The 27433-nt window shown below is 62.4% G+C and overlaps 1 protein-coding gene across 3 annotated transcripts; it reads right to left on the reverse strand.

The window, feature by feature from the left end:
• Positions 1 to 321: 321 nt before the first annotated feature.
• LOC106039158 (diacylglycerol kinase beta) lies at positions 322 to 25482 on the reverse strand. Of its 3 annotated transcripts, XM_067002165.1 has the most exons (25): positions 25170 to 25448; positions 20317 to 20539; positions 17457 to 17533; positions 16366 to 16531; positions 15374 to 15613; positions 14756 to 14926; positions 13884 to 13933; positions 12749 to 12823; positions 12551 to 12670; positions 11580 to 11697; positions 11394 to 11482; positions 10902 to 11018; positions 10724 to 10822; positions 10521 to 10634; positions 10352 to 10425; positions 10145 to 10219; positions 9963 to 10048; positions 9656 to 9745; positions 9309 to 9469; positions 8213 to 8277; positions 7662 to 7752; positions 4668 to 4869; positions 3575 to 3695; positions 3435 to 3495; positions 322 to 3203 (listed from the first exon to the last, which is right to left on the reverse strand). In XM_067002165.1, the coding sequence occupies exons 2-25, from the start codon at positions 20381 to 20383 to the stop codon at positions 3105 to 3107; spliced, it is 2628 nt and encodes an 875-aa protein (XP_066858266.1). In that variant the 5' UTR covers positions 20384 to 20539; positions 25170 to 25448; the 3' UTR covers positions 322 to 3104. The 3 variants fall into 3 exon arrangements, with proteins under 3 accessions (XP_066858266.1, XP_047933284.1, XP_066858267.1); XM_048077327.2 differs by lacking the exon at positions 25170 to 25448 and having other exon boundaries at positions 17473 to 17533; positions 20317 to 20335; XM_067002166.1 differs by lacking the exons at positions 322 to 3203; positions 3435 to 3495; positions 3575 to 3695; positions 4668 to 4869 and adding an exon at positions 4895 to 6288 and having other exon boundaries at positions 25170 to 25482.
• Positions 25483 to 27433: the final 1951 nt, after the last annotated feature.

Raw genomic sequence — 27433 nt, forward strand, 5'->3', positions numbered from 1 at the left:
TTGGGAAAAGCTGAAGCGCCCGAGCAGCCCCAATCGAGAGAGGGATGGTGACCGGTGCCTGCTAAACTTAGAACCTACTCAGAAAAAAACAAAACAAAACAAAACAAACAAACAAAAAACACAACAAAACAACAAATCACAGGCTCTAAATTTTGCCCATCGCACCTCCCGACGAACACAGCTCGGCTGCGCGGTTCTGTCGTGACGCAGGAAATCCTGCCACCCGGGTGCCCTCAGTGGGGCATGGCCCCTTTGCTTTCCCAAAAGTGGGGCCCCCACGCCTGGCCAGGTCCCGGGGACACGACGTTCAGGACCAGGCAGTGCTTCGTCACCAGCTTTATTGGACAGAAGCCCGCGGCGGGCCAGGCGGACACGGCAACACGCGCACCGCACCGAGCGCCACGCTACTGCCATGCAGGCTGCGGACGCGGTGGGAGCCCAGGGCTGGAGCCCCCCTGGGGGAGGGCAGGGACCCCACTGTGTCCTGCAGCCTTTGGGGTACCAATGGGGGTGACACCGAGGGGGACAGAGGGTTTGGGGGCCCGAAGCGCCACGCGGTGTGTCCTTCCTCTGCGCTGCCACGGGCGGGCTGCTGCCCCCGTCCCTGCGGGGCTCCCGGGGGGCAGACCTTTGTGCTGCTGGCCTCAGGCACCAGTCAGCCACCGGCCCCATTGCTTCATGCCCTTGGCATGGCAGTGGGAGCAGACCCAAGCCATCGTCCCGTGGAGGAGGTGGCAGGCTTGGGGCTCAGGCACACCCCAGCAGCGCCGCCGTGGGGCAGACGCCCCCCTGGGGACCGTCTCGCTGCCACCAGGAGAGGACGTCCCCAGGAGAGCTGTGGCAGACCGGTGCTGGTGTGTCACCGTCGCAGTGACATGGGGGGCTCGTCGTGTCCTGCGGGGCACAGGAGCCAAAAGAGCACTGCTGCCTCGGCTCCGCTGCCACCGCCAGCGCAAGAGCCCAGCAGACGGCCCGCGTGCTGCTCTTTGCCCGGAGCACGAACCCAGCGAAGCGGGACCAGGTGCAAGGATCAGGTTTGCGGAGAAAAAAACCTGCTGCTCTCCTCCAGGCACATAGCCACGGCATAAACAACAGGTCCAGACCAAGCGGGCAGGGAAAAGGAGCCAAATCTGCTGCTACAAATGCCCCCGATCTCACGTCTCGTCACACCAAGCAAAGCCCGCCTGTTGCCCAGGCTGCCAGCAGAGGTTTGGAGGTGGTTTTTTTTTTGTTTTTGTTTTGTTTTGTTTTGTTTTGTTTTTCAGTTGTTTTTTGATTTAATCCTCCCCAGATGCCAGTGTTGAGATTCCCAGATAACATCAAGGAGGGGCACGGAGAAATGGAGGCTGCACTTCCATGAGAACTGGGGTTTATTTTGGCGCGCATCCCGTACACTGCCACCTGGCTACTCATTAACGGCCGCCCTGGCTAAGGGGAGGGGGGGGCACATTTACAAGCTGCGGGGGACACGCTCGTGTGCGCTGGCCACTGCCCTTGGACATCACTTCCTACCCAGGGGCTTGCACGGGACCTGCAGCCACCGTGTCTGTACCCGAGGAGGATGACGAACGACTCCCTTTCGCTGTTAACTCTGAAACTTAATGATGGCAGCAGAGCAGGGCACCCCACCGGGCCCGGGGGAGCTGCTGGGGAGGGGAGGCTGATCTGGGAGCCACTCTCCGCTGTGCAGGGCAGCTGGTGCCTGCAGGAGAAGCAGCAAGCCTTCCTGGGGTTTGGTCCTGCCGCTGTGAGCCAGGGAATGCACCCAGACCATGGCACCCTCCGTGACCGTGTCCGCTGTCTGGTCCCCATCGCGTCCTGGGAGAAGAGCTGGGTCTCAGGTCTGCGTCCTTGGCTTTGGGGTGGCTCAGGGAGAGACGTGGCTGTGACGAAACCAAGGGCCGGCTGCTCCTGCTGCTCCTCGCAGCAACCCAGCAGTGTCTGAGCATTGGACCCAGCGTTGGTCCCCGCTGGGAGGGCATTGTCCTGGAGAAGCAGCTGGGGACGTGCAAAAAGGGGACACTTCCAGGGGAGAGGAGCTGCTGGACATCTGTCCCCAGCCCCCTGCGCGGGCTGGGAGGTTTGGGGCAATGAGAAGCTCCCCATTGAGCCACCCCGAGCGAGGCAGGAGGCGCCACGGATGCAGCCTATGCCAGGGCACTGGCAGGACAGTCAGCAAGAAAGGGGGTGGCAATCGTGTCCAACTCACCTCGTAAAAGGGAAGCGACTCCTGGAGCCCCCCCCCCCTGCCCCAAGCATGTTGAATAAATACATAAATACAAACCCAGACGCAAAGTCCAACGCGGAGCTGGGGTTTGCTGGCAGGGGGTCCCCTCCTGGCCATTCCCCCACCCCAACGCCTGCTCCTTCTCTCTGCCCTGGGCTCGTCCCAGGTCCCAAACGAGGTCTATCCCCGCACAACCTGCCCCACAGGCTGTGCTCTCCGAAGCAGCTTCCAGGGCTGAGAGCGAACACCGCATTTGCATCTGCTTCAAAACAACCCAGAAAAGCTAGCCCAAGGCATGGAAAGCCTGCTCTGGTGGCAGCGAGGGAAGCAAGGGTCAGGATGCCATCTCCCCTGGGCTACGAAAATAAATAACTTCTCAGATGCGTAGGTCTGGTGGACAGAAAGCCAGTGCAGCAAAACACCAAGTGTGCTTCGAGAGGGCTACAAATAAATAAGTGAAGCTTGGCTTTTTTCTCAGGAGCACGTTCGTTTGCAGCTCTGCGGGAGGAAGGGGGCAGTTATTTAAATTAAGGGAAAAAAACACAGTCCTAGCGCCGCTCCAGCGAACGCGCTCCTTGCACGCCCGGCTGCCTGTGCCCATCGCAGAAAATGCCCGTGGTGGCCGGGAAGGAGCCGCTGAGCCCTTCCCAGGGCAAAGCATCCCCACGGGGCTGGGGTGGCTTCGTCCCCCCACCGCGGCGTGGGGGCTGGGGGTGAGCGGGAGCCCCTCCTGCCCCTCGCAGCCCGGGTCTGCTTTCCAAGGCGGCGTTTCCAAAGCAGAGAGAGGGGTCAGGAGGGGCGCGGAGATGAAGGTCGCCAGCCCGCGGGACGCCTGGGACAGCTGGGTGCCTCTGGACTGCAGCTCCTTGCGCACGGGTTAATCTCGAGTTCGGTTTCTCCTCTTCAGGAAAAAGAAGCTGCTCTTCTGGGGAGGGCCCAGCAGCATTGGCACTTGGCTTTTATGTGTAATTTTGACCTAAAAATAAACGAAGAGCACAGATCGGCGAGCAGCTCCCAACCAGCTGAGGGGTGAGTCACGCTCTGGCCAGGCACCGAGCATCCCCTGGCTCGGGGGCCCCACAGAGCAGCCCCAGCCAGCCCGGGAGGGAGCAGCTCAGCACCCAGGAGCAGGGCACAGAGCCTCCCTGCACCAAGCCCCGGGAGCTGAGCCACCCCCGGCCCCGCCACCCCTTCCCCAAGGACTCACGGTGCAGGGGGGCTGCATCCAGGGCTCGCCGTCCACCTGCATGGGCAGCAGCTTGGAGGTCCTGCAAGAGGGAGCGCGGGGTCACGCAGGTGCCAGCTTTTGCTGCCCGCTGGGCGCTCTGCCGGGACAGGGACAAATACCTGATGGTGACAGACGAGCACTGGGCCAACCTCCTTCCTGCGCTCTTCAGCCCCGTGTAGATCTGCCCCATCTCCATCGCGCCCTCCAACCCCACCACCTCCAGCAGGTGGTCGCTGAGGTCTGCAAGAGAGGGACATGAGTTGGGGCCGAGCCGTCACATCCCTGCGTCCCCGCTTGGGGCATCCCCTCTGCGCCTTGTTTGGCTGATGGTGGGGCCCTGGGGCAGCACCGGCCCCCGGGGATGCTCCCCGGGTGGCTAGTGAGAGCGTGCTCGTTTTTTCAAAGCGATTTAACATCAAGCCCGGTGCCAAAAAGCCCCCCTCTGGAGCTGGACTGTGAGCAGGCAGCGCTGGCCGGAGGAGGGCACAGCCAGCCATCTGCCTACAGCAGCAAAATACCGGGTCTGGCTCCAGAGCAGAGCCTGCAGCAAAGCTCCTGCTTTGTCCCCCGGGTTTGGCAGGCTGCCTCCGGCCCAGGAAACCGTCCGAGTCTGAGCTCTCCAGCCTGAACCCGTCTGGCTTTCATTCATGGGCGGCCTGAGCGCTCCCGCACACAACCCGTCCCCCCAAGCTCACCCGAGCCCCCCCGGCCGATAGGCTCAGTGCCCCGTGTCGGGCAGGGAGCTCCCACAAAATCTCGAGAGTGTAAATCTCCCTGCCTGAAACAGCACCCGGGTCCCGGCACTGCCCCTCCGCCAGCCCTTTGCACATTGGTGCTGGGTGTAACAAGGCAGAAGCTGCAAGACGCTGGCCGGGGCGCGGGCACGGTGCTGGGCAGGGGTACGAGGCGGGCACGGTGCCTCCGGGGAGTGCAGGGCTGCTTTTTTCCCTCTGCCACTTGCAGGTGCCCTGGCTCCGGGAGCTGGAGCTCGCAGCTAACGAGCCGTTCCCTGCAAGAAGCCAGCCAGGCTGATGGCACTGTGGCAGGGGGAAGCTTAAAAAAAAGCCGCTTGTGCCAGTTCTGCAGCTCTGCTTCCTGCCCCTCCTCAGCACCAGTGGCCCTGGAGAAGTGAGGCCGGGGTGGGCAGAGCCCCCTGCCCTCCCCAGCTCGCAGGGACCCCTCCCCGGGCACCCCTGGCCCCCCCCTGCTCACCCTGCGCGCAGAACTTGAGCTCCTTGGCGTCGGTGACCACCGTGGCGTGCAGCTTCTCCGGTGCCTTCTTGCTCACCCGGTTGTAGCCGCGCTGCTTCTTGGTCTCGCCCCAGAGGTTGGAGCCGCCGTACATGCTCGGGATGTTGAGGACGGCGATGCCCTCCAGGGAAGTGGTGCTCAGGTCCAGCAGGGTCCCGTCGCACTGCCGGACACAAGACACCTGAGCAAGCAGGACCAGCCCGGCCCCACAAAAACCTCGTGAGCTTCTCCAGCACGAGCCTCCCCCTTCCCCTTGCTTCACCCGAGCTCTGCGAACCCTACAGTGTGGCTGCCCCAAGGCTAACCCCAAAACAGTTTGCCTTGTCGGAAACTAGAAATGACTGGGAGGGGATTACAAGAAAGGTGACGGAGGAAAAATGTCCGTTTTTGGTGCACAGGCTGGTGCCTGGCACTTCACGCTCACACGGCAGGACTGATGGATTTGAAAGCGCCCTAAAAAGGGTGAAATATCTGGTGGCTGTGGCTGTCCTGCATGGCTGGGGGCAGCAGATGTGGCAACGCAGCCCTTCACCACAGGTCTTGCATTCAGGATGCCCAGCACATGGCATTTACCTCGTCCTCCACCAGGAAGGATGGAGCCTTAGGTCTGAAGAAACAAGAGCTCTTCTGTCTGCATCCCTCTGAAGTCAGGACTGCCGTAGGAAGCAGCCGTCTCTCACTTTCAACTCCATTTTCGCTAGAGCATCTGTATTTTCCTTGAAGCATCTGTATTTCTTTCCAAGCATCTGCTCCCTACCTGCTAGGCTACACTTCAGCAAACACCGGCACATTTTTCCCTGCGTTTTGGTGATGCGAAGGAATTTCTGCTCCCTGTGTTGCTTTGCCAAGAGGAATGTGAGTTGGCCGATAAAACCCCGTTGCTGCTTTGACTTCTGTTGTTTTGCTTGAGCTGAGTGAAGGTTTCAAGCTTATTTTTAATACACTTTTCTATAAGCATTCCTCAGTAGCTGAGCTTGCTGGCCGGCAGAGATGGGCGCATACACAAGCGAGCATCTCTGTTTGTTCAGATCTCCTCTGCCTCCCCTCGTGTCAGTGATCTTATTTTTAGCCTTGCCGTGAAAGCAAAAGGCAGGCATCATCTCCTGGTTTGCAAAAAATGCCTCTCTGAGGCTGGGTTTCACTTATTTCCCAACACATTTTAATAACACCACGACTTGTGGGACTGATGCTTCGAGCAGCGGACGCTGAGCAAGCGGTCCGCGATTCCTCGCGGGCACTGCGGACGACGCACCCCGTGCTCTGGCCGGGCAGAGCCTCGCCCCCTCCCCGACCCCAGGCGTTAATTCCCGTGGGCTTTGAGCACCTCGTCCGCAGCTGCATCTCCGCGAGTCCATCGCGGGACTTGGGGGACGGCGCGGGCACCTCCGCGGGTGCAGTCCCGCGGGGCTGCGGGCACGGGCACGCTGCCGCACACCCGCACCCTGGCGCGGGGCCAGCGAGCAGGAGCAGTTTCTCCCTCTGCAGCCCTCCTCTGTTTGCATGCCAGCGTGCTACAATGGGCTCTTTGAGCTGGGGCAGCTGACGGCGTGCTGGCAGCGACGCTGGAAGTAGAAATTTGCAGCTGGGGAAAAAGCAAATTCATTTCCAGGAGCTGTACCGCAGCGAGTGCCAATTTCCAAAACAAAACTGCCATTTCTCTGCACAGATGACAGTTGCCTCGGAGCTGGAGGGAGGACGGGCTGCTGCTACTTTCAACTTAAAAAGCTGCCGGGTTAACGCTTTCCTGCCGGCACGGCAGGGGCACCGGGGGCATCCTCCAGCAGCCCCCGGCCCTGGGGCTGGGGTCTCACCCTCCTGGGCACCCACGTGCGTGGCGGTAGCAGCTGACGGGGCAGCGCGGGGCAGGAGCTCCTGCCCCGTCTCATCTGGAGGGCAGAGCTGGAGCCCTGCAGGATTTAGGAGGGGGCTGGAGCTCCCCATGTAGACACAGGCTTCAAAACCTCTCTTCACACGCTGCTTGCACTCGGCAGCTCTCCTGGCCGCCCGGGATGCCCACGCCGCGCTAACAGCTCCGTGTGCAGCACAGCCAGACCCACAACAGCAACAGTTGTGTTGTTTTTTTTTTCTTTTCTTTTTTTTTTTTTCCTGTAGCCCTCAAGATTCAGTTCTAAAAGGGGGCATTTATGCAGAGATAAGGCGAGCCGGAAGTTTGCAGCAAAGCCCAGCACAAACCCCACCAATGCAAACTGCAAAATGACAGAGCTCTTAGCAACCGCTGGCACGCAGCGGTCCCTCCTCCCTCCTCTAATTAAAGGCTGTTTCCATGTAATCCAAAGACGGCTGTGAGCAGACACGGAGTTTACAGAGAGAATATTCCAGGCACACTCTCAAATTCAGCTGGAAGGGGAAAAATACAGGGCTATTCTTCTGCCTGCAGCTGGCTGGCCTTGCAGCGAGCTCCTCACTGGAGATGCGGGCTGTGTTTGAAGAGCAGCCGCCTTGCCGACGCACAGACTTTAACAAAATTCTTCCCTGGACGTGCCCAGCCCCTGGAGACCCTCCCCAACACGCTGCCGCTGAGCACATCCCACGGGAGCACTGAGGGCTGCTCCCTCAGCTTGCCAGCTAAGAGGGCAAGGGACGAGGGGACTTCGGCACAGGGAGCTGCTGAGGTGGGTGGCAGGTCTGTGGGATGCTTCAGCTTGGACAAGCGGGAACTCTTGCTCCTGCTCTTTGATAATTTAATTATTAATGATTTGATTGATTAATTATTTTGATCATTATCAGCCTGGCTGCGGGGACTGCAGAGGTTTGGGCCTTGTACACACCTGTCCCACAGGGGGACACCCAGGTCCTGCCACCACCCCGGGGTGTCAGAGCTGTCCCGGCACCCTTTCCCCGAAGCTCCAAAGACACCGACTGAGAGACCTCGGCGAAACCTCCCGAACAGCCCCATCTTCCCAGACGGAGCCAGGCCCCTTCCTGGAAACTCACCTCCACCTCGACGTAGTCGTGGAGCTTCTTGCAGGTGGCGGCGAAAGTTTCTGACGTGCCGAACTCAAAGTACCACAGCTTGTTCTTCATCCTGGGGTGCAAGGAGCAGCGTGAGCATCCTCCCTGGGGGCGGCAGCTCCCCCCCGCCCCGCAGGCGGCAGCGAGAGGGGCTGCAAGACCCTGTCTGGAGCCACCACAATGGGGACGTGAGCCACCCCGGCCTCCCCTGGCCTCCCCCAGTGGAGCCGTTTCTGCGAAGCTCTGGCAGGACCGCAGCTAGCCGTGACCTGCTCCCTGCCCTGCCCTCGCCGCACGGCCTGCTCCTGCTGGTCCTGAATTCCTCGCTAATTACAAAGCGTGATGAACGCAAGCAGACGCACCGCCAAGTTCGAGCAGCCTGCCACGTGAACTGCCCAGTCCCACGGGGAGAGGGGCGAGAGGAGCCTGCCCGTGGCGGTGGTGGGAGGGGAGGGGGCTCCGGCACGTCCCCTCGGCGCCGGGGGACACCGGGCAGCCCCACGGCGGCGGCAAGGCAGCCGGGCAGCGCTTACCTGCTGTTGAATTTCTCAGGGTGCTTTTCTCGCATGACGTGGAAGCGGTGGGCAATGGAGGCATCCTGCACGGAGAGGAGGGCAGAGATACCCACGGCATGGTAGTGAGAGGGCTGGGAAGTAGAGCCCCCCCTCCCCGTGTGCGCAATGGGATGCGGGAGCTCGGCGCTTTGCCCCCAGCACGCAGCTCTCTGCGGGGCAGCCCCACTCGCACCACCCGAGGCCGTGCAGCCCCGGCACGGAGCCGGGCACCGCTCCAGCAGGACAAAGGGGCCTGGCTTTGGGATGAGGCTCCCGAGGCTGGCGGGCACCATTTTGGGGGTGTACGGGGGGTGCCCCACACTGCCGCAGAGCCACACGTGGGCCTTGGAAGCACACGAGGTGGCGGCTTGGTAGAGAGGCTCAGGACCTCTGCGGGTACTTCCCATGTAACTGAGAGGGCAGCCTCGGCCAGGGCTGCTTGCAGAGCTTTGAATGGGCTCGTTAAGCAAGGCACAATTAGCACACTTGGCCTCCTTCCCTCCTCATAGAGGCTCCAAGTGGAAACGCTGCCGAGAGAGGGCGGGGGGACGCGGGGAAGCCCAAGGCCGAACCCAGCGCAGGGGCCATTTGCAACCCAAAGCCTCCCTGCCCACCACCCGGCACCCAGGAGCGGAGGAGGCGGTGGGGAGCACAGGCCTGCTCCCTGCTCCTGCTTTCCCACGTTGTGCTCAGCTTGGCTTTTTGGGGCTGGCCGCGACGGCACAGGGCTCTGGGGAGCATGGCGCTCCCGTCCCTTTGGGCGCAGCGAGGAGCCTGGGTCTAGCGGTGCCCTCACGTAGGCAACACGGTGGTGGCACCCCCGGGCCCCTACCTGGGCAGCAAAGCACCAGAGGTGTTTTTAGCTGCCTCAGAGCATTTTGGGGTTGAGTAGGTGGGTAGAGGTGGTGGGAACTGGCATCCTGGGCAGCCTCGCTCCGGCTGAGGAGCATTTCCCAGGAGCTGAGGGATCACCCCAAAAGCCACGATCCAGGCAGGTTTGGGGCTGTGGCTGTGCCGGGGCGCTCTGCTGGGCTCCTGCTCTGGCCGGCCTCGTTCGCGTGGCCCTGCTACTCACCACCCCAATAGAGAAGTAGTTGTTGATGATGCTGTACGGGACAGGGTCTCCGTTGGCCTCCTTGTCGCTGGGAATCACGTCTATCTGCCAGCGGTCGAGCATCACCTCGGTGCTGTGCTCGATGTCCTTCAAGACCTTCATCAGGCTGCCTCCTTCGTAGCCTGGACGGGACAGAAGAGGCCTTGGAGGAGGATGGATGAGGGCGAAGGGGAGCAGAGCCGTGCTGCGTGGTTCTGGGGCTGGTGGGGGGGCACCAGTGAGGTGCTGCCCCGGGATGGCACCCCATGGGCATATGCGGGGGCACCCCTGGGCTGGATCCCCCCAGGGCAACGCTCGCACAGCCTCACCTCCTCCCCAGCGCAGGCACCTGGCCAGGTCATTGCCTGTCCCCAGGGGCAGGACAGCCACCGGCGGGTGCTTCAGCAGGTTCGCCTTGTCTGCAGAACAAGGAGAAAGAGGTCTGGGGCAGCGCTGGAGGGGCAGCGCCCAGGCTGGGCTTGTTCCCTGCTCCTCTTGATGTCCCTCCTCACGCCAGCAGAGCCCAGGGGCTGTTTGGGTGGCAGGGCCCAGGCACAGCTCTTGCAGGGGATACGGGAACGGACGCTCTGCAGGAGCCAGGCTACGTATCAGACGGTGTTCCCGCTGCCTGCTCACCTATGCAGTCCAGGATCCAGCCCACGGTGCCATCCCCTCCGCAAGCCAGGATGCGGAAATCCGGAGTGTCCCGGAAAAAGCTCAGCCTGGACGGAGCGAAGAGAGAAAGGCGGTCACGGAGCAGGGCAGGGGGGTGCCGGGGCGGGTTGGGGCGGCTGCCGGTGGCCGCGGCACCTCCGTACCCGGGAGTGGGCCCGCCACGGTCCAGGTTGTACACCTGCCGCGGGTTGAGCAGGTAGTGAAACTTTCGGAGGACCCTGGGGAAAGAGAGAGAGTGAGGGATGCCACGGAGGAGAGTCCACATCTAGTGGCTGGGGCATCCCGACGGGACGCAGACCCCGGCGGTGGGGCCAGGGAGGGATGCTGTCCCCGCACAGGGGCACACCTACCGCTCCCCTTGCCTTCCTCCACTCTTGGGGTTCACAAACACCAGCAGGGGGTGCGTCCCGGGCCTGGGGCTGATCTGCGAGGCAGAAAGAAAGCACGAAGGCTGCAAACGCCCGGCCCCCGCGGGGCCTGGCCCGGCAGGGCTGGCCGTGGCCCGGTGCCGGACCCTACCTGCAGACCTTGCCCGTCCGCCGTGGTGGCATTGAACTTGAAGCTCTGGCTGTCCTCAGGGCTGGTGCCGGCCGGGGAGTCGCTCTCAGACCTCCGGCAGTGGGACTGCCGCTCCTGGGGGACAGGGCGAGGGGTGGGTGGGGAGGCCGTGGGGACAGGGCAGCAGGCCGGGCGTGGGGCCGTGGGGCCAGGCGGCCACGTACCAGGACCGCCGGGCAGATGTAGGAAGGCAGCAGGATGTGGTCCCGCAGAGGGCCCCCGTCGCATTCCGGCTTCACGTGAGAGGCGCATTTGTTGTGAAGCTGGGAGGCAGGGAGCGGCGTCACGGAGGTGGCAGCACGGTGCAGCCGCCCCCCAGCCCACCTGCCCCTGCCTACTCACAGTGACTTGGCACCAGACGCAGTGCAGGCCGGTGATGCCCTGGTAGCACTTGATGCTCTTGTGGCACCGGTCACACTTGACGGGGGAATTGCCCTCGATCCAGGTGTGCTGCATCACCTGTGAGAGGCCGGGGGGGGGGATGCTGCAGCCACAAGCCCTCCAGCCTCCCCTCTGGCTCTGTGGCTACTTCCTGGATTTGGGATTTGGGGGGGGCTGTCTCATGGGGTGCTGGCTGGCACTGCCCTTTCCAAAGCACGCCCCGGCACAGCCACGACAGGTCTCCGCTGCCCTGTGCAGCACACCGGGGCCACCGGCCCCCTCTAAGCACCCGCTCCCCTGCGGAACCAAGTCAGGGATGGGGCTCCCGAGGCTGGAAACGTGCAAGAGCTGCAAACCCCAGGGAGAAAAAAAAAACAAACAACAAAACATGCAAGACACTGGGGCAGGAGATGGAAGGGCCAGAGACGTGCTGTGCGCCGGCCACCTACTCACATTGGTGTTTCTCTTGGACTTGGCATAGGTGCTGATGCAGGAGGCGATCTCTTTGGACACGCACCTCTCGTGGACGGTGTATTTGCAGACTGGCAGGAGGGACGGAGGAGGCGAGCGTGAGCCTTGGGTGCCCTGCTGGGCGCTGGCGGGGATGGGGTGCTGGGACGTCCTGTGGACGTGACTTACAGGAGCAGCAGAGGCCCTGCTTGCGGACGCCCAGCAGCATGGTGCGGCAGAAGTTGCAGTAGGCAGGCTTTTTGAAGTGCTTCAGCCTCCAAGCGTGCTGCCCGTCGTCCTTCACATTCTGCAGGGCAACAGGGCAGAGTGTGTGTGGGGGGTCATTCCCTGCTCCCTTTCCCTCCCTGGTATGCCCCCCACACCCATGCTGCCCCCAGTGCTCGGCACATCTCCCCAGGGACGTTCAGCTCCTGGCCTGGCAGCGGGGACACTTTGCAGGTGATGCCACATCTGGGGCCAGGGCACCGCCACCATGTGCCCATCACCCTCACCAGACACCGGCTCCCTCCTGCAAGCGGCTTCACGTCGTCTTTACTTTATTTGCCGTGCAAAGCTGCTTGCTGAGCAGGGAGAGCAAATAAAGCCAGCTGAAACCCTCGCTGGGTGAGCACATCTCTTAAATCTGGGCACAAATACTTCCCAGGACCCACTTAAGTGGGTTGAGTTTTCCTGCCTGAAGATCTCCCACTTAAAATTCCCTGATGGCTTGAGTTTTCCTGCCTGAAAATCTGCCCGCTCGCAGCTCCATAGAAAGCAAACCCCAGAACTGGCAAAAAGCCCAAACTTTCCCTGCAAACTATCATTAGGTGTCCAGGGACTTGGATGCACCTTGAAGACATGAAGCTTGGCAGGACGAAAAAACGGGAAAGGGAAATAAAGAGGGTGGAAACCTCCCGAGCTCCGCTCTTGGGATCCCGCCCCAGCAGAGGGACCTGGCATTTTTTTGGGTGCTCGTCTCCTGGGTTAAACATGCATGGAACTGGAGCACACTGCGATGGTGTGGAGCAAAGCCAGGCCCATGTGGGCTGCCGAGGGGAGGCTGCCCTCCCGTGGCTCCTGGCGCCACGGCCTCGCTCCACGCCGCGGCCTCCTCCAGGTCCTCTGAGAGGGCCCGGCGGCAGCGTGAGAGTGAGCCTCACCGTCTCCATGCCCAGCAGAACCAGCAAGGGGATGGTGGTCATGCCGCCCCGGATCCACTCCTCCAGCGTCACGTTCCCGTCGTGGTCATAGTCGATCTCCTCCATCATTTCCTTCAGGATCTGCGGGACGGTGAGAGGCGGTGGCACAGCGGTGCGGCGCGCGGCCCCGAGTCCCCCAGGCCCCTGCTGGGCACTCACGGGCTTCAGCTCGGTGGAGTCCCACTCCAGGTACTCGGCCACGTGCACCATCTGGTTGATGATACGATCCAGCTCCTGTGCACGGGGACACAGCCATGCCGGGAGGTGAGGGGCAGCTGCAGGCCTTAGAGGCCCTGAGGCGCCCAAGGCTGCCCTGGGCACAAGCCCACGCAAGCTGCAGGCTGGCAGCACCCCAGCTCTCGGCAGGGAGCTGCTTTTTGCTTGGAGAACCCCCCCCAAAAACTGCAGTGGGTTATCCATTGGAAAAACCACCCTGGCAAAACAAGGGGTTTTGAGGGAAATACCCACAGACAACAGAGAAAACATCACTTTTGTTGTTGTTGTTGTTCTTTTTTTCTTCCCTGTGCACCAAAATTCCTTTTCTCAAATACAGGTACCTGACTTGGAACCAGAATTGGCCACGGGTGAATATTTTTAGCTGCTGCTAGATGCTGCAGAGCAGGAGCACGCTCTGTGACTTTGGGCCCCTCACTACCAGAAGGACATCGAGGCCCTGGAGCGTGTCCAGAGCAGGGCTACGAAGCTGGTGAAGGGCCTGGGACACAAGTGCTGTGAGGAACGGCTGAGGGAGCTGGGGGTGTTTGGTCTGGAGAAGAGGAGGCTCAGGAGAGACCTCATTGCTCTCTGCAACTGCCTGAAAGGAAGCTGTGGGGAGCTGGGGGTCGGCCTCTTCTCGCAGATAACCAGTGATAGGACCAGAGGGAATGGCCTCAAGCTGCGCCAGGGCAGGTTCAGGTTGGAAACGAGGAGACATTTCTTCTCAGAAAGAGCAGTCAGGCGTTGGGACGGGTTGCCCAGGGAGGTGGTGGCGTCACCGTCCCTGGGGGTGTTCAAGGAAAGGTTGGACGTGGTGCTTGGGGACATGGTTCAGTGGGTGACACTGGTGGTAGGGGGGTGGTTGGGCCAGATGGTCTTGGAGGGCTTTTCCAACCCTAATGATTGTATTGTACTGTACTGTACTGTATTGTATTGTATTGTGTCCTGTCCTGTCCTGTCCCATCCCATGACTCACCCTGCCTTCATCCTCTGTGCCACTAGCCTGCCCTGCACCAGCCCGCCTGCGCCCGCGGAGAGGACACCCTGCATCACCCCAGGCTCCTCCCCTCTGGCTTACCGAGCTGTCCAGGATGCCATTCCCATCGGTGTCATAGAGGCGAAACATAACTGAAGGGAGAAGAAAAGCCGTGGCAGGTTGGACCTGTCCCATGGCCCCCCATGCCCTGGTGCCCCACACCGCGTGCTTCTGCCCCTTCTTTTCCTTGGGGAAGGGTCTGAATTTCCATCAAGAGGGAAAGATAAATGTATGCCAGGCCACACACCTACCCGTGGGGCTGCTGCAGCCAGTGCCCATGCCTTCCTCTGGGATCCTGGCAGGAAGGGTCACGGCCAGACCCTGCTCAGCATCCCTCAGTGCCCACAGCCATCACCAGCCCACGCTGGTCCCACCTGGGACAACCTTCAAGCCCAGTTAAAGTTCCCAAATACCTGCTGTCAGGTCCCCAGGCCCCCCGTGGTGGCATTAACCCAGGGAATACCAGGGAATAAAACTGGGGTGGTGGTGGTGGACAAAAGCAGGGATCACGAGGGTTTAATTCTAGTCCCGCATTTGTTCTCCAGCCCTGCAGCCCCGCAGGCTTGCAGCCAGCCTAGCTCTGGTCCCCAGCAGAGCGTGGGCACGCAGCCCACCCTGCAGTGGCTATTGGCCATGCCTTCATCAGTTAATTACAACGCCACGTCTGAAACGATCCATCGGTGTGATCAGCAACAAATACCCACACTTCACTTTCTCCCTCTTTGAAATATTGCTCTTTTTTGGGAAAACATCCCGTGGTCTCATCTTTGCCACGGCCTGGCCTGGGGCAGGAATGACGGGAGAGGAGGACGCAGCGTGTCTGGCCCTTGCACCTTCTCCAGGAACCAGTCCCCCCCAGTTCCTCCCAGTTCACCCAGTAACTGGCAGCCTGCGGCCCCCGGGGTCCCACTTACATTCCAGCTTGTCCTCCGCCCGTCCCCTCTCCAGCAGGGACAGGTAGCAGACGATGTCCTTCAAGTAGACCACCTGAGCCAGGGAGGCCGGGGGGTGCAGGGGGGCAGCTTTCAGGGCACTGTGGCTTTTCCGGAGGCTGAAGGGCAACCTCTTCTCCGAGCTCCTCGAGCCTGCAGGCAGGGAGGGAGGGGAGAGAATTAGGGCTGCACGTTCAGGAGGGGGCTGCGGGATTCTCCGGGGTGCTCCGCAGGACTCGGGTGGCATGGGGGGACATGGGGCTGAGTGATGACACCTGTCCCCAGGGAAGGGGACAACCTATGCTGGCACTGCCAGTGTCACCCGCAGCAGATGGACGCTCGCTCCCGGCGCAGCAGTGAGTCACTTCGTTAACACCTCTCTCCCTAGGAACTGCTGCCAGGTAATTAAGACATTGAGTGGCAGTGGCTCTGTGGCTCGGGACCGGTGGCATCGGTGTGCAAAGCACAGGCATTGAGGCCCTGGGGAGCCTCCCAGTTGGGAAAGTCACCGCCGCTGCCCCGGGGATGCCACCGGCAGCGTGGGGATCCCGCAGGAGCCACCCTGCCACCTGTCCCCTGTGCAGCCCTGGCCGAGCTCACCTGGCGACTGTGGGCTGAGCAGGGAACCCGAGGAGACCTTTGAAGACCCTGAGGAGTTGTGAGCGGAGGGGGTGCCAGTGGTGGACTTCTGGGAGGATGACCGGGACCAGCTGGGCGAGGCGTTGGTGATGGATGCCGGGCTCAGGGACGCCGGTGGTGGCTCGGCCGTGCTGCCGTGGCAGCCCTTGGGCTCAGCCGCGTGCCGCCCGAGGGCACTCAGCAGCGTTTTCCCGTTGATCCCTGCAAAAAGGATGGATCCCCATGAGCTTGGGGCACCTGTCTGCCTCCCCCGCTAGCCCTGTCCTCCAGGAACCCCCTGCCCGCCCGGCTGCCGGCCGCTAGCCACCGCGTCCTCTTTGCTTGCCCACAAGTGGGCTGGCATCCCGGCCTGGGGCTCACTGGGGGTCCCGCACCACGGCTGCCCCCCACCCTCCGGCACGGCTGGTGGCTCCCACTGCGTCCCTGGGGGAAGGACCGCCGCTGTGCAGGGGGCTGACACATCCTTCGCGTGCACCAGGGGAGGCTTTTCTTATCTGTTTTGCAGTTTAAATAGCTCTCAGCAGATGTCTCCACACGCTGCAAATCCACCAGGCAGGGGACGGAGCCATCGGGTCGGGTGCTCAGCCCCCAGCCAACCACCCCACTCTGCACGGGGGCCGCACACCTCGTGGCCACCAGCATCGGTACCTGTGACAGGGGCTCAGGCCACCTCGGTCTGGATGGAGATGCCAGCATCAAGTGACTTTGGCTCTGAACGCGTGGAGGAAGTGGAGGGATAAGTGCCACGAAGCCCCCTGGGTCCCCCATCCCGGGGAAAGCCCCATCCTTCCTGGTGCAGAGCAGGGCTGGGGGGAGCCGATGGCACGGATCCAGGCTGTGGCAGCCCCGCTGGGGCTGGACCCAGTGTCCCCACCGCGGCCCCTGCCCCTGTGCCACCACGGGGACGGTGTCGCCCCCCCGGGCACCCAGCAGCAGGGGCAGAGCCGGCTCACCGAGTGCACCAAACTGAGGGACGCCGGGGCTCTGGCGCTGGGCCTCGGGGGATGCCTGGCATATCTTCCTCTTGAAGGACGTGAAGAGGTGCTGGCAAAGCTCCTCGGGCACCTCCACCTCCAGGTAGGTCTTCATGAAGAGGCGAAAGCCCTCGTAGTCGATGGGCTGGGGAGGGCGGAGGGGAGGCTGTGGGGGAGGCCCAGGGCACGCGGCGGGGGCAGAGCCCCCTGCCCTCCCTGCTGCCGTGTGTGGGGTCCCCTCCACAAACCGGCCCCCGCGCCTGCTGCCTCCCCAGCACCCAGCTTCCATGGGGCAGGCCTGGGGGCAGCCCCCAGTGCTGGGCATCCGCAGACGCCCCCTCAGGCACCCACTGGTGGCGGCGGGCAAGGACCGCCACGGCGAGGCCCAGAGGAGCCCGAAGGTTTAACAGCAGGGGAGAAATGTTCCCCCGTGCCGCCTGGGACCCCCCTGGCCCTGCGCACGCGGTGCTGGCGGCTGCAGGAGCGCAGGATGCGAAGGGGCCCCAGGCTGCCCGCGTGCTGGGGCCATGCTAGGGCTGGTGCCACCAGGGCTGGAGGCATTTTGGGGGGCAGCACAGAGAAATCTCCTTTTGTGGCATCCTGGAGTCCCACCGTGAGCTTAAATAGCCGGGTAGCTCGGCTGCCCCTCCTCGCTGCATTCAGCCTGCCGATTTTCTCATTTCACCTCCTTTCTAGTGATTACGGCCCCTCTGAAAAGGCTCTGTCATGCTGGCACACTAACGACTCTCTAAAAGCACCTCTTGGAAAAAATAACCCTGGCCTTCCCTTGGCAAGTGTGACAAGGTAGAGGGCCTGCCGGGTCCTTGCACTGGCAACAGCAAAATAATTTGCTCTGGGGGAAGCGTATGTAAGCGGTTAGAGAAAGTAAACCCCCTCCCTGCCTCTGCCTGACAAGGAGATGCCCCAGAATGACGCAAGGGTCCCTGCAGTGCTGGGACTCGGTGGCAGGGGGTGGGATGGGGTTGGGGAGCCAGCTGAGGAGCCGGGGGCTCCCTGCAGCATCTCCTGCGTCGGCACGGCCGAGCAGGCTGGAGGGAAAAGGGCCGTACCTGTTCGGGGTTGTACCTCGAGAGGACGCCATCCCCGTGGAACTCCTCCAGGACATCCTTGAGCTTCTTGGTGGAGTCTGGGGAGACAAAGACATCGCACTGAGCAGGGCACCAGCAGGTTCCCCATTGCCCCCAGACCGCTGGCAACAAGTTTCCTTGCTGATCCACAATTTCTGGAACCCCAGGTCCCCTGCCTGCCTGGGCAGGGGCCACCTGTGCTGCACTTTTCTCCCTTTTGGAGGGACGCAGTGTGCTGGGGGGCTGCCCCGCCGCCTGAAACCCTCCCCCAAGCATCCCACAGCAGCGCAAAGCCCTGTGAGCAGGACCTGCCCTCCTAGCACCACTGCCAGGCACCCATTTCACGGGCACCGATCCAGGACTCGGGACGGGGACATGCTGGGGGTGGTGGTAGGGCCAGGGAGCGGCGTGGGGGCTCTGAGGGCTGGGGAGGACCCCAGGGAGCTCCTGGGGCGGGTTGGGGGTCGTCTGAGGTTGGCCCCGTTCCCACAAGACACCCCAGTTCGCACCAGTGTCGGGAGGGGGTGCTGTGGGAAACGCCGCGTTCGCACCCCGCACCTCTGCCCTGGGGAGGGGGGAGGAAGGCTCCTCCACCACACTCCTGCCCTTCGGACAGCAAACGCACCTCTTTGTCTAGGAAAGAAAAAACTTCTGCACGCTTGAAAGCTGTGCCGACATTCAAAACATTTCCATTTCCACGATTAGCCCCTTGTGGATTGCACAAGGGTGGCAGAGCGATGTCTGGAGAAGGGAAGGATATTCACAGCCGTACAAAACACCAGCTCCTTCTCCAGCAGCGCCTATGGAGCTGCCGCCAGGCACGCTGCAGCCGCCCCCTGCTTGCCGAGCGAGTCTCGCTTGCCAAACTTTGATCAACCAAACGAAGACGTTGCGCACGGACTCGGCATTACAGATGGTGTTTTATGGTCTGTGATTAAATACCGCAGAGCCCGCTCTCTGAAGAGGCAGGACAAGATGCCGGCGGTGCTGCCGTGCCTCCCTGCCTGCAGCCCCATCCTGCTCGGGGTCGAAGCCCCGCTGCTGGCACCGCGCTACGGCCGCACAGGTGGGAACGTGGTGGGCACATGGAGGGGAGGGGAGGGAAGGGAAGGGAAGGGAAGGGAAGGGAAGGGAAGGGAAGGGAAGGGAAGGGAAGGGAAGGGAAGGGAAGGGAAGGGAAGGGAAGGGAAGGGAAGGGAAGGGAAGGGAAGGGAAGGGAAGGGAAGGGAAGGGAAGGGAAGGGAAGGGAAGGGAAGGGAAGGGAAGGGAAGGGAAGGGAAGGGAAGGGAAGGGAAGGGAAGGGAAGGGAAGGGAAGGGAAGGGAAGGGAAGGGAAGGGAAGGGAAGGGAAGGGAAGGGAAGGGAAGGGAAGGGAAGGGAAGGGAAGGGAAGGGAAGGGAAGGGAAGGGAAGGGAAGGGAAGGGAAGGGAAGGGAAGGGAAGGGAAGGGAAGGGAAGGGAAGGGAAGGGAAGGGAAGGGAAGGGAAGGGAAGGGAAGGGAAGGGAAGGGAAGGGAAGGGAAGGGAAGGGAAGGGAAGGGAAGGGAAGGGAAGGGAAGGGAAGGGAAGGGAAGGGAAGGGAAGGGAAGGGAAGGGAAGGGAAGGGAAGGGAAGGGAAGGGAAGGGAAGGGATGCAGGGGCACCTGGGCAGGCTGAGAGGTGGGCCTGGGCCTCTGCTCCGCTCTTGTGAGACCCCACCTGGAGCCCTGCACTCAGCTCTGGGGCCCCCAGCACAGGAAGGACATGGACCTATAGTACAAGTCCTACAGAGGAGGCCATGAAGATGAGCAAGGCGCTGGAGCACCTCTGCTATGGACCCAGGCTGAGGGAGCTGGGGGTGTTGGGCCTGGGGAAGAGAAGGCTCCAGGGAGACCTCTCAGCGCCCTGCCAGGGCCTGAAGGGGCTGCAGGAGAGCTGGGGAGGGACTGTGTGTCAGGGGGTGTAGGGATAGGACAAGGGGGAATGGCTTTAAACTAACAGAGGTTAGATTTAGGTTAGATATTTGGAGGAAATTCTTCATTCAGAGGGTGGTGAGGCCCTGGCCCAGGCTGCCCAGAGGAGCTGTGGCTGCCCCATCCCTGGAGGTGCCCAAGGCCAGGCTGGATGGGGCTTTGGGCAGCCTGGGCTGGTGGGGGGGTCCCTGCCCATGGCAGGGGGCTGGAACTGGATGGGCTTTAAGGTCCCTTCCATCCCAACCCATTCTGCGATTCTCTGATCGTATAAATGTTATGAGGCTCACGATTTGCTCTCTGCAAAAGCAAAACTCCTTCTCTGCAAAAGTAAAATTATCACAGAGGGCTGGCAGCCCGAGCTGAGCTGTGGAGCAGCTCTGCATGTTTGGGAAAAGCCCGCCTGCTTTCCTTGCTGGCATTTCGTTTTGCTCACGAATGTGGGAGCCTTTGGAAGGATGGAGCCGAGCGCGCGTCTGCGCTGCTGCATCCCACGTCGCGGGGGCTCTGTGGGAAGGGGTCCGCAGCGCTCCCGGGTGCGGCTGCGCCAGCTTCAAGGGTCCCCTCCCCACTGCAGGGTGGCGACAGGGCCCTTTGGTTCCTTCAAAGCAGCTCCGCTCTCACCTCTCACTACCTTCAGTGGGGGTATCTGGGGGTTTTCTCCTTCGTGCCAGCAAGGGAAGGTGGCAAGGGTGGAGCTTCCCTTGAAACCTGCAGGCTGGGGACCCCTGTGGGTGACGTACCCCGCCAAGCCCCCTGAACCCCAACTCCATCCAAACAGACCCAAACCCCGCAGGAAAAATCCCCGGATGCTTAAAAACACGGGCAGGGAGCCGAGGGGCGTCAACCAGTCCCTGCGGCCAGGGCTGGGCGCCGCGGGGAGCCGCGGTACTCACAGTCGGTGTACTGCTGGAGCTGGGCGAACTCGGCCGGGCTGAGCGAGATCCAGCCCCCGTCGCTCATCGTGGGGCACGGCGGGGCCACCCCACGGCCACCCGCAACCGCACCAGGAGCTGCCCAGGCTCACATCAGCACTGCAGTGGGCTCCGGTCCCGTGGGCAGCAGATCCAAAGGCTTCAGAGCAGCCACCGCAGGAGTGCCCGTCCAGCAGCCTCCTCCCTGGGGTGGTAAAGAAAGAGAGGCCGGTGTCAGTAGTGCTGTCCCCACAGCTCACGTCTTTCCTCCTGGCTCCAGCTCTCCCTCCTGGGGGAGAAACAGCCACCGTTATGGTCATCGGGGCTGGTGAGCTTGGAAATAGGGGGTACAGGTGCTTTCCCGTCTGGGAACCCATGGAGGGGTGGGATCCACGGAGGCAGAGCGTGGGTGCACGGAGCTGGAGCCCAGCTCCTCGCAGCAGCCTTGTCCCCGCTCCTGGCACCTGGAGGATGTGGCTCTGTGGAGGTCACAAGCTGAGGAAAAGGCAACTGCTGCAGGCAGGAAAAGGAGCTGGACGTCCACCGGGCACGTAGGGATGCTCGGGGTGGACAAATGGAGGCTCGCTGGGGAACATCACCCATGAGCATCCTCTCCCCAGCAGCGATCCCGAGGCACCGTGGCACTGCCAGCTCCCCGACCCGCTGCTGGCCCCAAGCACTCAGAGCTTGCACCTGGGACTTGCCCTGCTTGAGAGACTGCCCCATGCGGGGGGGATTCCCAAGGCAATGGGAACAACATGGGAAATGCTCGGTGATATAAGCCCTGGTGCCCCTAGCTGGAGTTTTCCCATCAGCAATTTCCAGAAAATTTAACACGATACAAGCAGAAGGAACAATGCTGTTAATTACAAAAGACAAAGCTCACGATGCCTGGAGGGCAGAAGATGTGAATGAATGTGGAAATTCACAAATCGCATCTCCATCTACAGAGCTGGTGCTGGCCTTTAGCCGGCTCCTGCAGCTGATCATCATTCCTAATGAAAACCTGTGTTAAAAATCGGGTGCGGGAGAACCCGCAGGAAGAAAAGTGCTAGGAAAAGCTGTGCCACGGAGGAAATGTCAGAGGGCTTCAAACGAAGTGACAGACGCCAGCCGATCAATTTGCAGGCTTCAAAATTTATTAGCTTCTTCACTTAACTGAATCAGCTGCTGAGATGTGGGGGGAAATGTCAGCATCCCGGGGACACGCAGACGGCCCTCGAGACGGTTGTTCTTCAAGGAGCAGACAGGAGCAATTAGATCTCAGTTTTAGGGCCAGCTCCCTGCTCAGTGCTGGCTGCGGGGTCAGGAGTAAGTGGATAAAGCAGAGCAGGGGCTGCCTGGGAATAGTTTTCCAGACGCCGGAGCGAGAGCTACCTGCACGTCTGGGAGACACAAACCAGAGCCTGGTGTGGCTGGCACCCACCCGTGGCACACGTTTGCTGGAGCTGAATGAGCCTGACAGGCGGAGGTGCTGGCAGCCGGGAGCTCCAGCTTGGAGCAAGCCCTGCTTTGCTGCTGGACCTCCCCAGCAGCCCTGCAGAGGGCAGGGAACAGTCACTGCCACGGCAATGGAGTATTAAACACGCTGAGTGCGTGCACATTGTCTTCCCTTCGCTTCAATGGACTGCGCAGGTGTCAAGACTTTGGGATGCTCGAATGGTATGAGCAAGGCACTCAGGGCTTTGGGAAGCAAACGAGGTTCTGGCCACTGCAGCAGAGAAGAGAGCAGCTTTCTGGAGAAGCCCCTGCAGCTCGTCGCCTGTGGAGGCACCGGGTTGTGCCCGGGGCACTGGGCTCCCCCAGCCCCTTTCCCTGCTGCTGCTTCCCCCTCCACTACAAGAAGGGGCCAAGGCGGAGACCGAGGGAGGGGACACATCTGTCCCCCAGGGAAACTTCTTATCCACGGGGCCGCCAGGCTGACAGGACCGCAGCAGGGGCTGGGGGCACTGGTTTAGGAACCCCTGCTCTTTGTCCCCTGGGCTTGGCAGGGCATGACGCTCGTGGGGCTTCTTCCTTCTGGCTACAGAAAGATGCCCGCACAAGCACCAGTTTCCCAGGGATCTTCACCCCAGGGCGAAGCCAAAATGTTGTGTCTGAACACCTCCAGGACGAGGTGTCTGTCGCGAGGTGCCCCCGTGGCTGGCTCAGGAGAACGCAGTCTGTCAGAAATCCTCCGCAAGTGCAAACAGGCTTTCTGTTTCCAGGCAAACGAGCTGTTTAGTTGGACCAGAAACTGTTTTATCTCAAATTTATACAAGGAGAGGCTGAGAGAGTCGAGCTAGCTCAGTCTACAGAAGGAAAGGCAAAGGGGGGGGATCTGCCTGCTGCCTCCAGCTCCCTGGAGGAGCAGAGCTAGGGCTGCCCGTCCTGGGGACGCTCACTGCTGGTTGGGCTGTGGCCCTGGGACAGGCACTCCCCCCTTCCCGGAGGTCTGGGGCTTTGCAGAAAAAATCAGTTTACACCTCAGCCTGAACCCTTCCTTGCCTCTGGAAGTACCGAAACTCGCCAACCCAGGGCCGTTGCCAGTCACAGCCTGCAGACAGCCCTGCGCTCCTGCGATGGGTGGCAGCAAAAATACCTCTTGTTCCTTTTAGTGAGAGGTTGTGGGGCGCCACGAAGCAATGCAAGAAAAGCAAAGCAAAGAGGAGCTAATTGCACCGTCCCCAGGGGCTTTCCCCCAGCAATTTCTGGAATAACAAATGCCACTTCTGGCATGTCAGCCGCGGATTTCAGGAAGGGCAGGAAAAAGCCTCCTTAGGAATCCAGCTGCTGCTTATTTGGACGGCCTCTGAATTGTCAGCGGCAAATTAGGCGATATTAAATCAAATCTGCCTCTTCCTAAAAATAGCACCCTCGCCGGGGTTACAAATAATGCTGGGCTACCCTTGCTGTGAGTGCTTCTTGGGACGCGCTCCCTCACCCTCTCCGTGCTGCGCCGGGGCGGCCGCCTTGCCTCGCCTCGCCTCCTCCACAGCTGCCTGCGGGGCTCCTGCCTGGCCCCACAGGGCCCCAAACGCTCAAGCCCCTGGCGGAGATGCCAGCGGGGCCTCATCCTGCCAACCCCGAGGCTGAGCCCGCTGGCTGGAGCCAGGCATGCCCCGGCAGCCAGTCCCCGCAGCGTTGCCTCCCAGGACACGGGCGGCGCGGGTTCCCGCAGGGATGGCATTTTCCAGCCTGCCCAACCCATCTTTTTGTACAGACCATCCTCTGCTTGTGGTGCGCTGGGGAGAGGCCCCTGGGGCAGGGGGTGGGGCGTAAATCGCTCCTGTCCCACTGCAGCAAACAAAACCCGACCAAGTCACGCTCCAAGTATTTTCTGCGATCACACGAGAATGCACTCTCCGCGTTGTGCCAGCCTTGCCACGGCCAGCCCGGGCGCACACGCTGGATGGGCTTTTCCCCTTCTGCCTTTCCGCAGCTCCCTTGTGATGGACGTTACCCTTTCCTTTCCCCACGTGCAGCCAGTGCCGCCGCTGTCTGGTCCCACGCCACCACCAAAACACACGTGCGGGGCCGAGCACCCTGGTACGAAGCCGTGCTGGCATCACGAAGGGCTAGACCCAGCACGAAGGGCTAGACCCGGCACGGCGTGCCCAGCACCACTCACGCAGCTCCTTTCGGTGCACGGTGCCAGCTGCCCACCGCTCCCCCTGCCCTGCCTTGCCCCCTGGGCCCTGGCAGGGGCACCCATCGGCGTGCAGACTCAAATCCCTCGTCCATCCCTACACATCTGCCGGCAGCACTCGGCCGGGCCTCCACGCCCGCCTCCCGGCCGCAGCGCATCCATCCCTGGTGGCTTGTACGAAAAGCAGGCGACGTTTCACTAAGGGATGCTTCCCCAGCCCCGGCTGCTGCGTTCAGAGGAGCGGCAAAGCTGGGGAGGAGAGCCACCCACCGCCGTCGCTTCCCGACCTCTGCCTTTTTCCAGAATAATTTCCCTCGCTGAGTTAGGAGCAGCCTGGATCTGAGCTCGGATGCTTTTTGAGCAGGACACTTCCCAGGTCCCGGGCTGCCTGTGTGCAGAGGAGCCTCCTGCAGAGACAGGCGGTGAAGCAGGTGCTCAGCACCCCCGGCCCCATCAGCTCGCCCGTCCCAAACCAAATTCCCACCGCGGGCGCAGGAAAACCCAGCTGCCTCCCCCAGGGAACCCCACGGCACAGAGCCCCACGGGCTCGCCGCACCTCGCGTGGGAAAACGCCGCTCTCCGGGAGCTCGGAAATTGCTCCTTCTCCCCTTTCATCCCCCAACACAACCTGAAGAACAAGTTGCGGGCAGCCTCCTTCCCTCGGCCGGACTTGCCGGGCGCCTCCTCGTCCTCCTGCCCTCCACGGCAAGCAATTTTTGCCTGACGAGGAAGGCACCGACGGGCTTTTCTGGCCTGGCGACGCGGAGGAAGGGCTGACTCAGGCTGCGTCCCCAGCGAGGCGCGCGGCTCGGGGGCAGCGCTGAGACCCGACGCACCTCCACACACCGGTGGAGGCGCGGTGGCACGGAGCCTCCTCGGGCATCACCGGGCTGCCTCGAAGGCTCGCTGGCAGCCATCTTCTCATCCCCTGGGGACAACGGGATGCTGCCCCGTCCCCGCCGGCCTTTCGGTGCCCCTCTCCCCCGGCCCACCCCGTACCCCCCGGCCCCCCGCGCCCCGGGGGAGCCCGGCTCGGTCCCCTCGCACCCGGCCCCCTTCGAAGCCAGCCGGGAGCCCCGGGACGGGCTCGGGGACGGCGGGGGCTGGGGGCTGCCCCCGGGGGGTTGCCCCGCTTCCCCCGCCCGGCTCGGGGCTCCCGCCGCTCCCCCCCGAGCCCCCGGCCCCGGGGCCGCCCGCGGAGCCTTACGTGGAGGCGAGGCTGCGGCGGGCGAGCGGGGCCATCGGCAGGACGGCGGCGGGGGGGGGCTCCGGAGCCCGGGGGGGCGCTCCGCTGGCGGCGGCGGCGGCGGCTCCGGTGCTGCCGCCTGACAGCTCGGCGGCCCCCTCGGAAGGTGGAGCCTGGCCGCGGGGCCGGCCGATGGGCGAGGAGGGCCGGCACCGAGCCCGGCCTGCCCCGCTCCGCCCGCCGGTACCGGAGAGCGGCGGGCGGGGGGCGGAGGGGAGCGGCCCCCGCCTCGCCCCCGGCCCGGCCCGGCCGCCCCCCGACGGCGCTGCCCCGCTGCGAGCCCGGCTCCGGCTCTCGGCCCTGGGGGGGGTTTCGTGGTCCCCGGAGCCGTGCCCCGCACCTCGGGCTCGTCCCCCCCGCGGCCAAGGGGGCTCCTTCCCCAGGGCCGGAGCGAGCCGCGGAAAGCAGACAAACAACACCAAAAAAAAATTGCCCGAAGAGATAAAAAGCGGTTTTATTTTCTTTCCATGACGCGGCTGCCCTCCTGCTCGGGGGCGACACTATTTCAGGCATGTCTCTTATTTGTGTTTCTCTAAATTTGTGCTAATTAAAGATGCACGCAGCTCTCCTCCTTCGAAAAAAAAAAAAAAAGCAGGGCAGGGGAAGGGGACCCACGGCTGAGCCCGAAGTGTCTTGAGACAGACAGGCGGAGAGGAGCAGGGTGACAGCTCCGGCTGGGCTCTGCACCCCGTCACGTCCCCGCTGGCTTGCAGACCTGCCCGAGCGGGTGAAATCCTTGGGCGAAGGCTCGGCTGGTGGACACAGAGCCCTTATCCCCCGAAGGACCGACCGAAATGCTGCACCAGACGAAGCCTTGCCCGGCTCAGGCCCGATCCAGCGGGCCCAGCGCTGGCCCCAGGGGACGTGTGCGGGCTGTGCAGGTCCCCCAGGCGATGCCGCCCTTCCCTGCGCCGCACTGCATCTGCTGACGCCTTGCCCAGGCTCCTGGTGAAACGCTAAGCACATGCAGATGGAGGAGTTTCGTTCTTTCCCCGCGTCCAAGTAGCTATTCCTTCCAAGGATTAATTAGGAAATTAAAGGGGTAGAAGGATGAAAAATGATCAGGATGAGCCCTGGTGACCATCTCTCTCCTGCAGTTTCCCCGTGCTGTGTCCCGGCATGTCCCCACCTCCGCTCCAGGACTGGGGGCAGTGGCTTCATCCTCCTCCTTCCCCCCCGATTCCCTTTGGGGAAGGACACCCAGGCTCAGGGCCCTTGCCAACAGGACACCGGCAATGTGGGCTGCAGCACCCTGCACCCGGGGTCAGGAGGGGCCCCGCACGCTGGGCGCACCCCAGTTCAGGCACCCCAGGGTTGGGTCCTGCAGAGCCTCGCTCTCCCGGTTAACGCCAATGGTGTGCTGGAAGCTGGGATGCTTGGAGCTGCAGCCCTGTTTTCTAGCTCCGGCCAAAAAAGCCATCACATTTTGCCTGGCAAAAATTGTCCTTAAACCTACTGAGTCACTTACGGTTCCTTGTTACGATGCTCAACAATTTTGAGAGCCTGCAGCGGGGCTGGTGGCACGCAGGGAGGAGCGGCGCTCCCGAAGCAGGCAGCCTGGCTGCGAGACAGGGGTCAGCCTCTCTGGGAAGCTCGGTGCATGCCAGGGCTTTGTGCTGAGCATTTTTCACCCTAAGAAGCACTGGGAAAATGTCAGCGTTTGCTGGCAGCTCCCAGAGCTTTGCATCCAGAGAACATAAATACAGGAGGGGATGCTGGAAAGCCGTGCAGCAGCCAGTGCAGGGACTGATCCCTCAGGAACGGAGCCACGTATTTATTTCTGTGTGTGCAGAGAGATGGAAAGGGCCCTGCTGGCTGTCCCTACCGCCTCTGCTCTGCGATGTCCCCAGCACCCTGAAGGTCCCCACCACCACCCCCTTGGCTGCCTGTCACCTGGGGCTGGGCTGCATCGGCCACGTCGAGTTCAGTTGACACGCTCTGCAGCACGGCAGGGCTCAGGAGAGGACATCAGCTGGGTGTAGCTGTCCCTCCCGTTGACACGCCGCGCTGCCAGGCGGAAAAGGGGCAATGTCCCACCAGGGGACGTGTCCCATCCGCCTCCTGCTACGGTCCAGGGCACTGCATGCCATCACCCGAGAGTCCAAGGGCTGCTCCTACAAAGGATGGAAACACCCTGCCCTCCTCACCTGCTGTTGCACTGGCACACCAAGTTATCAGCAAGTAATCAGGATAAAACAATTAGGGTGGATAACGAGCAGTCCCAT

Source organism: Anser cygnoides, chromosome 9, assembly GCF_040182565.1.
Source record: "Anser cygnoides isolate HZ-2024a breed goose chromosome 9, Taihu_goose_T2T_genome, whole genome shotgun sequence".
NCBI lineage: Eukaryota > Metazoa > Chordata > Aves > Anseriformes > Anatidae > Anser > Anser cygnoides.

What these genes read in the sequence shown, in the direction of transcription:
- LOC106039158 (XM_067002165.1), bottom strand. Translation starts at nt 20,383, where the DNA reads ATGAGCGACGGGGGCTGGATCTCGCTCAGCCCGGCCGAGTTCGCCCAG. An exon ending in GCTCAGCCCACAGTCGCCAG is followed by an intron (nt 14,927 to 15,373) that starts GTGAGCTCGGCC and finishes CCCTGCCTGCAG; the next exon opens with GCTCGAGGAGCTCGGAGAAG. An exon ending in GCGTCTGGTGCCAAGTCACT is followed by an intron (nt 10,823 to 10,901) that starts GTGAGTAGGCAG and finishes CCTGCCTCCCAG; the next exon opens with CTTCACAACAAATGCGCCTC.